Source organism: Rhipicephalus microplus, chromosome 7 (genome assembly GCF_043290135.1).
Source record: "Rhipicephalus microplus isolate Deutch F79 chromosome 7, USDA_Rmic, whole genome shotgun sequence".
NCBI lineage: Eukaryota > Metazoa > Arthropoda > Arachnida > Ixodida > Ixodidae > Rhipicephalus > Rhipicephalus microplus.
In genome coordinates, this window is record NC_134706.1 from 160,270,670 (window position 1) to 160,285,140 (window position 14,471).

The window sequence follows — 14,471 nt, forward strand, 5'->3', positions numbered from 1 at the left end:
TAGAATTCAACCAACCAAAGGAACAAGCAGGATTTCGAACAAGCTACTCAACAATTGACCACATTCATACTATCAATCAGGTACTAGAGAAATGCTCAGAGTATAACCAACCACTATACATAGTCTTCATAGATTACGAGAAGGCGTTTGATTCAGTAGAAATATCAGCCGTCATGCAGACACTGCGGAATCAGGGCGTAGATGAAGTATATATAAACCTTCTGGAAGAAATCTACTGGGGATCAACTGCTACCATAGTGCTTCATAAAGAAAGCAACAGAATACCAATCAAGAAGGGTGTAAGGCAGGGGGACACAATCTCCCCAATGCTATTTACCGCGTGCTTACAGGAGGTTTTCAGAAGCCTAGAATGGGAGCAGTTAGGGATAAGAGTTAATGGAGAATACCTTAGTAACCTGCGCTTCGCCGATGACATTGCATTGCTGAGTAACTCAGGGGACGAATTGCAACTCATGATTACGGAGTTAGACAAGGAGAGCAGAAAGGTGGGTCTTAAAGTTAATCTGCAGCAAACGAAAGTAATCTACAACAACCTCGGAAAGGAGCAGCGCTTCGAGATAGGTAATAGTGCACTTGAAGTTGTAATAGACTATGTCTAGTTAGGGCAGGTAATAACCGCAGAGCCTAACCACGAGATTGAAGTAACTAGAAGAATAAGAATGGGGTGGAGCACATTTGGCAAGCACTCTCAAATTATGACAGGTAGATTGCCACTATCCCTCAAGAGGAAGGTATATAACAGCTGTATCTTGCCGGTACTTAGCTACGGAGCAGAAACCTGGAGACTTACAAAGAGGGTTCAGCTTAAATTGAGGACGACGCAGCGAGCAATGGAAAGAAAAATGTTAGGTGTAACCTTAAGAGACAAGAAGAGAGCAGAGTGGATTAGGGAACAAACGGAGGTTAAGGATATCATAGTTGAAATAAAGAAGAGGAAACGGACATGGGCCGGGCATGTAGCGCGTAGACAGGATAACCGCTGGTCATTAAGGGTAACTAACTGGATTCCCAGAGAAGGGAAGCGGGTTAGGGGGAGACAGAAGGTTAGATGGGCAGATGAGATTAAGAAGTTTGCGGGTATAAATTGGCAGCAGCAAGCACAGGACCGGGTTAACTGGCGGAACATGGGAGAGGCCTTTGTCCTGCAGTGGACGTAGTCAGGCTGATGATGATGATGATATTTAGGGTTAAAGCGAAAGAAAGATCCATTGGTTCTGAACCACTTATGCTTCACAATGAGTGGCTGTACTACGTTGCACAATTTCTATTATAAAAGTGAATGACCTTTATTCCTACATTTCACGTAATATGTTTTATTGCACATATTACGATGGCGTACAGATGGGTTTTAAATCTGGCAACCCTGCTATATGCAAGTGGCAGATTCAACTTGGCTTGAATAAGGTAAAAAAGTGGGCTTATAAGAACGGGTTCACCCTTAACACAACAAAAACCGCCTGTGTTTCAATCTGAAGAAAGAAAAGTAACCCTCCAACTCAGGACGTGGAGTTGCATGGTCAGTGGCTACCAGTGAAGCCTGAACATAACTTTTTAGGTATAATTTTTACTTCAAATGAACATTTGTACCCCACATCTAAAATCTATAAAACAAATGTTTCAAAATCATAAACATTCTGAAAGTGTTTTCATGCACTACGTGTGGAAGTGACCGGAAATGTCTGATGAATCTCACAAAAGCCTCATACGAACACGTCTACATTATGGTTCGATTGTCTATCCATCCGCAATACGAATAACTTTGCAAAGGCTTCATCCTGAACACCATTTGAGCTTTTGTCTCTGTACAGTTGCTTTTCGCACTAGCCCCATAGAAAGTCTGTACGTTGAATCAATTGAGTAATCTCTCCATGTGCAGAGATATTACACAGTTTTTCTATATTACATGACAATGATCGCAGACAAGGAACAACCCCTGTGCTCTACAATTACTGGCTTGTCCAGTTCAGCCCTATTGGAAAACCATATTTCATTGACAAAGCCCTAGTGACAATATGTGAGGGACATATGTGAGGAAATGGGTGTTTCACTGCTTGAACAATGCCTAATGGATCCCGCTGCTCATCTCCTGCCGTGGCAGTGCAGTGTATAGAATGCACTGTATTGCTTGCGGAAGTGACTGAACATGTGCTTATTGCACCTATCCTAACATACTTTCTGGAACTTCAGACAATAGGCAGGAAACTTTGTCGAAAGTAATGACTTGTTTGCATCACTAACCGGCCCGCCGTGGTGATCTAGTGGCTAAGGTACTCGGCTCGCCCCGCCGCGTTGGTCTAGTGGCTAAGGTACTCGGCTGCTGACCCGCAGGTCGCGGGTTCAAATCCCGGCTGCGGTGGCTGCATTTCCGATGGAGGCGGAAATGTTGTAGGCCCGTGTGCTCAGATTTGGGTGCATGTTAAAGAACCCGAGGTGGTAGAAATTTCCGGAGCCCTCTACTACGGCGTCTCTCATAATCATATGGTGGTTTTGGGACGTTAAACCCCACATATCATCAAGGTACTCAGCTGCTGACTCGCAGGTCGCGGGTTTGAATCCCGGCTGCGGCGGCTGCATTTCCGATGGAGGAGGAAATGTTGTAGGCCCGTGTGCTTAGATTTCGGTGCACGTTAAAGAACCCCAGGTGGTCGAAATTTCCAGAGCTCTCCACTACGGCGTCTCTCATAATCATATGGTGGTTTTGGGACGTTAAACCCCACATATAAATCAATTGCATCACTAACCGCTTAGCGTCAGATTGAATTCATAGCTCCCGACAACTATTGGCACCACACACAAGCTAAGGCGCAAGCAGCATCAACTGAGATGATCGACGTGATAACAGCAGTAACAGAACCCTCACAAGAAGCAGAGACAACATTGCCATGCACTTCCCTTACAAAGACACGTGCGAATGCTTGCAAACAAAGCACTACGGAAACAAGCATCGTGCTGGGCCTCGCCAATAACAAAAAGGATAGCAAGAAAACCCCAACTGAAAACGTTGTGCTCCTTAGATTTGCCCCACTCAAACACAAATCATAAGAAAACACCCAGGGCACTGAAAGCAGCTTTGCAGTGAATCCAATGCCGCAAACTGGCCACCAAACAAACAAGACAACTTAATGCGTTAAAACACTTAAGGTACAAATAATAGGTTCATTCCGAAATGTTCTAGAATAAAATCAGTTGCACTCTGGGTAGCCTATCGCCTAAACGACTTTGGAGCAATGGAACAGTCTTTTAAAAAGCTACTTAGTGCATACAACTAGATTCAAGATATTAAAAAGAAATCCTGGGGGAACAAAACAAAGTCCGACGCCAAACAACTTAACCTAAGCAGAACACTACGTATTGAAAAAACTTTCAAACAGAACTGACATTGTCATAAAACCACCCTACAGTGGAATTTCTACTGCTTGTATCGCCGCAGTAAGAATTTTAAGGACATGTTAGCGCATACAAAAGTAAACTCTCATTCTGCTGTCCAGATAACACCTTGCTGCTATTCAAGATGCAAGACTTGAAAACACTTTCAAACTTGCACGATAGTTAAAAGTAAAAACGGTGACTGTGTCTGTCATATAAAATATAGTTTTACCTTCACTGGTGAAAAGGTTATCTACATGATCGCATGTTCATTGTCACAAACGGTCCATCGGCGAAATAAGGCAGCCTGGTAATAGAAAAAATGGTAATCACGTGGACATGGGAAGAAGATATAGCGAAAGGAATGGCACGGTATTTTGATGTAGCGGGACACAACTTCGATAATTTCAAACTCTTCATACTTCAGTCAAATTTTCGGTTCACAAGACATTGAAAGTATACAGAGTCCTACCTTATTCACAAAATCAATATACTCCAGCCAGTAGGTATAGACGTTCCTAAAAGGGCTCTTCAATCCATTTGTTATAGTACATACACAAAGAAAACCTCTGAGAGTTAAGCTTTCTGCGTTGAAACTTCAAAGCTGCTATTATTTCTTACCCTCTGACAACCGGGACTCGGCGAGGTGTGTACAAATTTACCTCCGCATAGCTTCGTTTTTTTTTGCGAAGCATTTCTTAGTAAACTTCGGTGTTTTTAATCGTATATATTAGTGTATCTAGCCACCTGCGACTTTTTAGTCTCCTGGCCGTTTCAATAATGGAATCTATACTAAAATTGGTATGGTACAACATGGCTGCATGACAAGTATAAGTGATTAGTGATAACATAAAATTCATGACATGTATGTCATGCATGTCATGAGTTACATGTCATAGTCTTGCTGCTCTTGCGATGTTTTCGTTCACATGATATCTTGAAAAACTGGCATAGCATGACATGACTGCACAGCGAAGAAAAGTGACAGGCTCGAACATGGAAATCAAGACAAGCATACCGTTCGGGTCATGACTACATGCCATGCTCATGATGCGGTCTTGGCCGTTTCACTGTAGCTTCACTTACACCAAATTCGGTATTATGTGATGCGAATCGGCCACGAAGATAAATTACATGTCTGAAGACGATAATCATGACATGCGCGTCATGTAACAACATGACTACATGCCACGATCATGGTGCCCTCCTGGCCGTTTCGCTCGCTTCACATAACCTAATCTAGTATTACGTGATGTGAATCGACGGCGAAAGTAAATCACTGAATGCTTATACAGAAGTCAAGAAATCATCGAGTTTCTGGACTTGCGGCTAAGCTTTCACGGTTTTCATGCGGGCTAGAAATACAAGCCGTGCGCCAGTAAGTAATCTTTTGCTCCCCTTCTCTTCCACTTGCTTATAACTTGTGAAAAGAAGGGTTGCAAGAACGTGCTTAAATAATGCTTTGGAGAAGTTTTGCCAGCACTTGGTACAAGAAAGGTTTCAGGCCCAATTTGGTCGTCTTCAGCAGGCTGGGTATCAAAATTACATCACCGCGTCAGTGGATAACTCTCTCGCAAAATCAGTCCTGAAGTAGCAGAATGAGCAAAAGCAGCAAAGATACCAGAATGAAAATGGCAAGTTTACTGAAGCAGCAGTACTGCCGTATTTCAGGACGTCTGCTATCATCTAAAAAAGATTGTGGGCGTGTCGGATTGAAAGTGGTTTTCATAACACCCCGTAACTTGCCGTCTCTTTTCAAAGCAGGAAAAAAAATGTGAAAGAAACAAGTGCGTGCACAACTAACCAAAAAAAACTAATTAGTGGATTACGCTGAAAAAGTGGTTTTCGTGATTCCACTCATATGTGGAAAGAAATACGTAAGCCAGACAGACAGCTGCCTAGAAGAAGGAGTGTGAGAGCACTACAACCGTGTGCATAAATTGGTGCAAGACCACATAGGCTTACATAGTTCAGATTGCCGATACCGGCAGGGCTTCTGTAAAACTAAGGTGTTAACTAAGCACTATATTTACAAGACGCGCGAAATAATTGAGGCGTCCGAGATTATCAGCCGGAAAGGTCGCTGCATCAGTAGGAATTCTTTGGCACTGACACAGAAAGAAATGATGTATCTTAACCCGTAGTGCTAGATGCGTGACTGGTGCATGTTGCGTCGACATGACTGGTCATCTGAATTGTACTGTTTAACAATTTTCGTAACTCCTTTTTGCATGCCTTTTTGTATTCATGAAACGCAATTGCATAAAAGCATCATGCGTGTGTTCAATAAACTCGGTTGAAAGTTTGAGTTTGTGCCCCGCCGCGGTGGTCTAGTGGCTAAGGTACTCGGCTGCTGACCCACAGGTCGCGGGTTCAAATCCCGGCTGTGGCGGCTGCATTTCCGATGGAGGCGGAAATGTTGTAGGCCCGTGTGCTCAGATTTGGGTGCACGTTAAAGAACCCCAGGTGGTCTAAATTTCCGGAGCCCTCCACTACGGCGTCTCTCATAATCATATAGTGGTTTTGGGACGTTAAACCCCAAATATCAATCAATCAATCAATCAAAGTTTGAGTTTGTGTCCGACAAGTCCTTCATCTCAAGCGTTCGTCTTTTAAGCAGTGCGCTATAAGTTGACAATGAATAGCTGCAAATTCACCCAGCAAGTACCATTTTAGGTTACACACCAAAATATCTTCGATTTCTATTAACACTGCAAACTTGGGTGAAGTCGTCACCGGAATCACCATTTACCAATGAATAGAGTTCGGCGGACTAACTGTCGGTGACACTTCCTCGAGGCGGCCGCTGAGCGTGAAGGCACACGTGAAGGTTACGCAGGGAATCGACATTCAATGAGGCAAAATATAATAGCGATGGTTACAAGAGGAGCATATAATTTACTAGTAGTATCTATTCGTGCTATCGAAAAAGATTATGTTACATGAATCCACAACCAGGCGCTGCCTGCTGATGTAAATTCAAGGAAGTGTAAAACTGCCTTTCCATGCATAACTTTTTGTATGCTGCAATAATGCTTTCAACTGTCTCTTGATGCTCTCTACGCTTTTCTTTTTAGTTTGAATACAGTGCATATTGTTTTGATCTTTATTTGTACATTTTATTATGCCTTTCTCGTTCCAATTTGTATATTTTCCCTGCTGTTTGTAATCAACGCGGGAAGATGATCATTTGGCCTGAAGCACAAATGTACCTTCCACCCTGTAAGGGCCCTCTTGAGGGCTGACAGTTCTAATAAATGAATGAATGAAAAATTAACAAAACTTGCTAACGGGTAAACAAAGCGCTGTGCTTGCTTGGATCGCATATCTATGTGTTGTATAGCATAACAAGGAGTGGGAAAGTGAAGTGAGGTGGAAGAGTGACGTGAAGTGAACAGAAACTGAAAGCACGAGTAGACTACAGTGGAGGTGAGTCGCAGGTTGGTGACGAGCAGGAACGTTACTATAATAAGCTCAGTTTCTACGCTCCACCAAAGAGGCGGGCGGCGTAGGTGTCGCGAGAACTGGTGGTGCTCCAGTCATATTTTGCTCCAGCGATCAAGAGAGCGTGTGTTGTGATCAGCGGTGGCGATGGAAAGCGGTTACCGATGATGGTGTGCTGCATAATAAATGCGAAGCATTTCTTAGCGAACTATGACAACTTTGACCGTATCTATCTATCTATCTATCTATCGATATATCTATCTATCTATCTATCTATCTTTCTATCTATCTATCTATCTATCTATCTATCTATCTATCTATCTATCTATCTATCTATCTATCTATCTATCTATCTATCTATCTATCTAGCCGGCTACGACTTTCAGCTCTGCTGGCCGTTTCAATAATCTGTTCTTTATCGAGATTTGTTTGGCCTATGCATGACTCTATGAGGAGCAAAAGTGGCTAGTTATAACAGGAAAATCGTGATTTGCATGTCATGAATGTCAAGATTTACATATCACGGTCCCGCTGCTCTTGCGAAGATTTCCTTCACGTGACATATTGCAAAGATAGTATGACATGACTGCATGGCGAACATCAATGACAGGTCCTAGCAGAGAAATCCTAACATGCGTGTTAGCAAGATATGACTAAATGGCACGCTCATAATGCGCTCGTGGCCCTTTCGCTAGCTTCACATATACCAAATTTGGTGTTACGTGACGTGACGTGAACGGATTACGAAGGTAAATCACTCGTGCATAATTATTAATCATGAAAAGCGTGTCATGTAAAACATAACTACATGTTACGCTCATATTGCGCTCGTGCCCGTTTTGAAAGCTTCGCATATACCAAATTTTTTATTACCTGATGTGAATGAACGGCAAGCAGAAATGCCAGGCGCAAAGATAATAATCACGAAATGAAAGACATATACGGCATAATTTACATGCCTACCACTGCTGCTGCTGGCATTTCGAACGTTAGTGTTGCCATTATTACTCATCTATAAACAACATACTGGCCTCTTATATCGATGATTCGTCGCGGGATCGAATCCAGGCTGCGGCGGCTGTATTTTTGATGGAGGCGGAAATGTTGTAGGCCCGTGTGCTCAGATTTGGGTTCACGTTAAAGAACCCCACGTGGTCAAAATCTCCGGAGTCCTCCACTACGGCGTCTCTCATAATCATATGGTGGTTTTGCGTAGTTAAACCCCACATATCAATATTTTATGGATGATTAAGTGCGCATAAAATTTGTACTTGTGTACTGCGTACTACGTCTTCGCCTCCTAAAGTTTTGCTGATTTTAAAGTAACGTATCAGCCTTCCTCGTTCCCTCATTGCAAAAACCAGTGTCACTGGGTACCAGCGTCCAGTGCCATGTCTTATTATGGGCCGAGTATCGCGCTGGTATCAGCGTCCCTAGCACTGGTACTGGGACGCTGGAGCGGCAGCGTCCAAGCATCAGCGCTTGGAAACGCTGGGTACTCTGCCCGAAATTCCTTCACAGAGTTGATACAAGAGGTGCCCATTCACCATTAATAAATAAATGTAGAAGTAAAAGAATAAATAATGCGTACATTCATGCTAAAACGGAAACAATGAGAAAACATAAAAAACCCCGAGACGGGATTCGAACTTGTCACCTTGGAATTTAAATCCGAGTGCTCTACCCACGTTAACTTCACATGACTTCCGTTTTCTTTCAGTTAAAAACAAGGCAGGCGTACATTGTCATCTAATTATGCTTCTGGGTCTGCACAGTTTATGGAAAACCCGATGTCCCTTTGAAAAGATGTAGAAATGCTATCTGTGCGCCAACATTTCTGCGAATCTGTGTGCCATTTTCTTGAAGTGCTGAAGGGCCGTGAGGATGTGCCGGACTGTATTTTGCGCATTTAGTAATTGCTACGAATGCTAAAGTACTGATCAATAGTCAGCTAAGAGCTGACGGTATTTCAATGAATTTTGTGGATGTATCTTGTGATGCACTTTTATTTTGACCAAAATGTAAAACATGTGAAATGTAAACAGTCTTGATATGCAAGACAATACAGAAAAAAAAGAAAAAACTAAGCCACACTATTACGTGTTTGGTGGGTAGTAAAATGACTGTTAATCCTCAGAATACCCCATTCGGCTTCATGCTTACAAGTCGCACAGTCAAGATTGACGCAATATTTCTTTCCAAATAGCAATAGCGTCTTCACTCGACATTTGCGAATGGCTTCCGGGCAACGAATGGCGTGCGGATATTTGCAAGAGCCCAAAGGTTTTTTGGGGAATCTAGAGCTTCACTTTGAAAGCTGTCAAATCGACTAGCGAAGCAAGCACATATTGTAGGCTGTTGCTGCAGATATTTTTTTTGGTAGTTGCTTCTCAGACTTGCTACTCGTCAACACGTACAGATGATTGAAAATGACTTGTTCGGTACATATGCGCGCGCAAGATTGAATATTGCGTATTTTTCTCGCGCATGCGACGATATAGCAACACACACCCGGTGGACCAGTCGACAGATTCGCAGTTACTTCTATACCTGCAACTAAAAAATTGCTGAAGGAAATACACTACAAAATCCGCTGAAAAAGCGTGCCAGCGTGTTAGTTCACGAAGGCGTACCAAATGTAAACACAAAATTGCGTGTTCTTACATACGAGTCAGAGAAGTACCGGCTATACTGCTCTCGGAAAGAAGCTCTTCGTGACAGTCTGCGTTGCTGAAAGCACGACGCATCGATCGTCGTCGCTCCTTGTGCAGACATAGACACAAAGCGAAATAGTTTATTTACGTTCATGGATGTCTAATTTGTATTTTTTAGTTATTCTCCCGCTTTAAAATTGTGTGTACATGAAGCCAAAAGTGCCAGTAACATAGACACCAACGAGGCCGGCATGATTGGCCCAATGCTCGCTGGACCGGGCACTAGGTAAGACCGCTCTCGACGCGGTGAGTTCTGATGGTTTATGTCTTTGCATTTGAGCTTCAGAACTCTTCTAGCTGTTACCTGAAGTCAGAAGAAGGATAAGCATGGAGAGACATTCATCTACGCGGTTTAGATGAATTGAACGACCGCTGTTCCTCTCGCCTGCACTTGTGAAGTGCTCGAGAAAGGTCATATACAATTTGTCAACTTGGTGGCATAAACAATTTCCTGTTTCTTTTAGGAGTGGGGTCCAGCTCTAGGCCTATAAACAATGCAACATGTAATCGTTACAGCGATGAACAACTGATGCGAATATGGCCGGTGTGCGCGTTGGCATGCGAAAAAGTTGCAATAATTGCTGCACCGCAAAAATTACCTATGCTCGGCATGTGTTAGGGCAGCATGTATCCGTAGCGTCGAATCAAGTGTTTTATATGCAACGACACGAAAACATACTGCGGCACAAGCTATAGAAAGGAGCAAGCTGCGATGGTAGAAACTGCGTCCTCCAGTGTTCACCAGCGCTTGCCAGTGAAAATTCCAGTGCTCCCAGTGCTTCCCAGTACGCAGCAGCATCACAGTGGTTTATCCAGCGCCCCTATCAGTGCAACACAGCTATTTTCAGTGTGCCCAGCGAAGTGCCAGTAAATACCAGCGTGTACCTGTGTCTCCAGCGTGTACCAGTGTCAAAAGACACCGCGTGTCATCAATTCTCAATGTACGTGGGATCTGCCAAGTTTATTCGCACGTCGCTTCTCGGACAGGTTTTGGTAGTGCTTAGTTGGTTGCATGAAAATGCGTTTGTCATACATGAAGCGTACCGAGAAAAAACATATTTATCTACAGTGAAGTATTCCTACAGTGAAGTGTACCTACCAAACATCCAAACTGGAAGTTGCAAAAGAAAAGATCTACAATAAATCTAGGTTTAGTTATCAGCAGTTCGAGGCCAGAACAGGAGTATTGTGGACCAAGTCACACCGAGCCAAATACGAAGGCATAGAGATGTTATGTGGTGCGTGTGGAGAGGAGGAGGAAACGGCTGAATATTTCATAATGTTTTGTGGAGGGCTGCCCCTTACAGTCCATGATAATGGCGTGGAGTTTTTAGAAGCATTCAGGTTTAGGGACAGTGAAGGCAAAACAGACATTAAGCGGGTAGAAATAACAATGAGGAGGCTAACTGAGTGGTGGCTACAATCAAAGCGCGAGTGAAATTCATTCCTTCAGTAATGCATAGTTATTGTACATGACATTAAGGCTATGTGGCCTGAGCCGCCACCCGATTTAAAGGGCAAACCTGGATAAATCCATCCATCCATTCATCTCTCCGCTACTCCGCCCACACCACCTGCTCGGTTTGCTAGATATGAGGATAAGCGCGCGCGCCCGTACGTGTTCTTATGGAAGAGGGAGTGAGTGCAGAGAAATAACTCCCGTCGACGCGTTTACGCTGACAGACACCCGACATGCCCGGACTAAGAAATGCATTCACATTTATTAAATGTGGTGTGTTAAGTTGTCCCCGCTCTCTCGGCTGGAGGTGATCACCTGATCAGCTAATCACCGCCTTCTCGCTGATATCGAAATCCAGACGTAACTTACTGGTTTTCTGTTTTTTGGTCGCTCGCATGCAGCTTCTGGTGGTGTGAATATCAGTTGCTTCTTAATCGTCAGTCGAAAATGATCACGCCAATTGTGCTAGCCACCAGTGTGAATCAACCTTTATTCTACTAGCGATAACGCTAAGGTGCTCTACCGAAGAGGAGGAGGGTTAAGCGGTGAGAAGGAGCGAAGGTTTCAAAGTGGAAGAGCGGATTAGGTTGTGGAAGAAAAAGACGAGCAGCCCCACCAGAGGTTGTTTTGTGATGTCAATGTTAACGTTGTGAGCATTTTAGACATTGTGAGTTAAACTGTGCCCCTCAATGCCGCTGTATATAGATGTTTACCGCATTTGGTAAGTTAAAGCCGCGCATATTTTACTTGCTGTCTTTCTCAATTTTTTTACAGAATCAAGAAGCCAAGTCCGAAGAGGGAGAAAAAGATTCGGCTGGCAATCGCTATGGTTACAAATGCATGCCCCTCACGGATTTCTTTTCGAAGGATCAATCAAAAAAAGAAGCCACAACGAAGGATGTTGCAGATCACGAATGGTCTACACTAGTTCTCTCAGAGGAGCATAGTTTCAATGTTACAACTTGACCGAAAAATATTAAAATGTTTACCGATGGTTGTTGGCACACTCGCTGTCTTTGTAAAAAACACGATGAAACAGCAAATGCAAAGCATATGCCACACTATACGCGTATGACTGCGTGAGTGATTTTTGCTGGCAGTAATATTGTCTTTTACGTGTCAGCACTATATTACGATTGTGAGGCACACTGTAGAAAGGGATCCGGAATTTTCGACAGTGTAATGCTATTTTATATGCAGTGATAACACACAGCTCTGATGGCTGCAGATCATTCACATTGCTGCAATGTAACCTGGACAGATTTTCGGAACTACTTGCAATAAATGTTGAATGACACAATCACTGAATACATCCAGGCAAATAATGAGCGCCAACAAACTGTTAGTGAAATGTATAATACAACGCTGAATAAACCATGCTTTACATGAAAGAATCCCTCAATTGAGTCAATAGGGCGAGTCATTTATTTATTTATATATTATTTCAATTAACAATACTCTATCTTCTTGGCACACGCATGTCACCTACATCTGTAATAACGCTAACCGAACGCTAGGATACTTACGCCGCAACTTTTCTCGCGCTCCGCTGTCCCTCAAAATTCTATTATACCGATGACTAATTCGCCCAAAGCTTGAGTACGCGTCCGCTATATGGGATCCCGTGCAGCAAAATTTAATTAACGCGTTAGAATCTGTTCAGAACCGCTCAGTTCGGTTCATTTGTTCTAATTATTCCCGTACTGCTAGCATATCAGAAATGAAATCTAACCTTGACCTACCCAATTTAACTGTCCGGAGGAAACTGGCGCGACTGCATTTTTTTCATAAGATATTTTTTCACAATCCATCAATCAAGCGAGACCTCATTTCACAACCGTCATACCACTCATCGCGCATTGATAATCAGCATAAGGTTGCCATTCCGTTTTGCCGCACCAAATTCTTTTCAGCAGCCTTCTTACCGAAAACAGCCGCCGATTGGAACCACCTTCCCTCTTCCGTTGTATCAATAACAGACCCTTTGTTATTCAAGACTGCAATTTCTCAGCAATGCTTGTAACTATACGCAGTTTCCATTATCTATCTTTGTCTTGTATGTGCTTGAATTCTTATACATTTTTAGTTGACTTATGTTGCCTTCCTGATTTGCGCATCTGATACTTGTTTCTTTATTTTGTCTTTTTTCTTGTGTGTTATATATGTTGTACCCACCCCCTCTGTAATGCCCTACGGGCCCTGAGGGTATTCTAATAAATAAATAAATAAATAAATAAATACTGTAGGCCTTGATACAGGCTCATACAAAAAGGTGATAAAAAGTACACAATTGAATAGAAATATCAAAACAAAGCAAAAAATGCTTTAATAAAGAACGCCTACTATTCTATCAACATTGTTGACAAAAAAAGACAAATTGCAAAAGTGGCATGAAACATCAATAAGCACCATGCAACTACAAGTGCTCCTGCAAACATTTACCTTATGAAGTACTTGTCTATGTAAAATCAAGAAGAGATCCTAGTTTTGGGAGAAATTCTTCCACAGATCGACATTCAGCAGTTTCATTTGGTGATGCATTTCAACCTTAAAGCCCCGAGAGAAATTCAGTATTTAAACATGTCGCATTTGGTCTGAAGAGGCCTGCTGTGTTTATTGTGACAGGTTCTGATGAAGTGGCGATGCGGCGTTTGCAAGTATTGTTGTTTGTTTATGTTTACGTTGTCGTGATAGAGCACAAATAGAAACTTGAGTGCAGCCACAGCACACCGACACACAAGGGTAGGCAATGCTGCTTGATTTCTAAGTGCACCTGTGCCCTGGTGTCGAGAGCACTTCGAATATATAAATCCAGATCCTTTAATATTGCAATGGCAATTATATGGACACTCTCGGCTGCATTTTTCCTCTGGCGTCATTTACTGCATATGTGTACGCGTGTATCCATAAGAAAACGCACGAAAGAAAATAATCTAGAAAGAGAGTCCAGCGCGCCAAATTGAACGTTTCAGCCCTCAATCACGACTGCAAGACGTTAGCCACTGAGCCACGAAAGAGCACCTGATTCAACGTTCAAACGGCAAGCTCTTTATATCTACCCCTTACCGCTGACAATGCGCATCTAGGGGGAACTGCTAACGTGTTTTCAGCATTACCAGCAATATGGCGTGACGAGCGTGCGTCGCCTAAAACTTCGCATAATAGCGACATAAGTGGTTATTCACGCGCGTCCCCTCTTTCGCCCCTCCTCCGACCTCTCCGATGCCGGCAGTGCTTCGATATTGGCCAGATGCTGTCACGAGAGACCACTCGCAGTGTTAGTTTGATTACAGTTACTCGCAAACACCATCTTTCTATCGAGGCGCGGACTCTTTCAGAGACACGGGATCTGTTTTGGCGGATAGAAAGCTGTCCTTCCGTGCGGGCTGTGCTGTCAAATATTATTCTACCGAGAAGGACGCCCCTTTTTGTTACCATGAGTGGTTGTTTCGCCTTCTCAAGCGGGA

General features: G+C 43.1%; 1 protein-coding gene across 3 annotated transcripts in view; it reads left to right on the top strand.

Annotated features, from left to right (window-relative positions):
• The window catches only part of LOC142767112 (putative sodium-dependent multivitamin transporter), a 239,775-nt gene extending 227,765 nt beyond the window's left edge, over positions 1 to 12,010 (top strand). For all 3 annotated transcript variants that reach the window (XM_075868338.1, XM_075868339.1, XM_075868340.1), the window contains one exon: positions 11,779 to 12,010. In XM_075868338.1, the coding sequence (XP_075724453.1) occupies positions 11,779 to 11,970 (192 nt within the window). In that variant the 3' untranslated portion in view covers positions 11,971 to 12,010. The remainder of the gene's footprint in view (positions 1 to 11,778) is intronic.
• Positions 12,011 to 14,471: the final 2,461 nt, after the last annotated feature.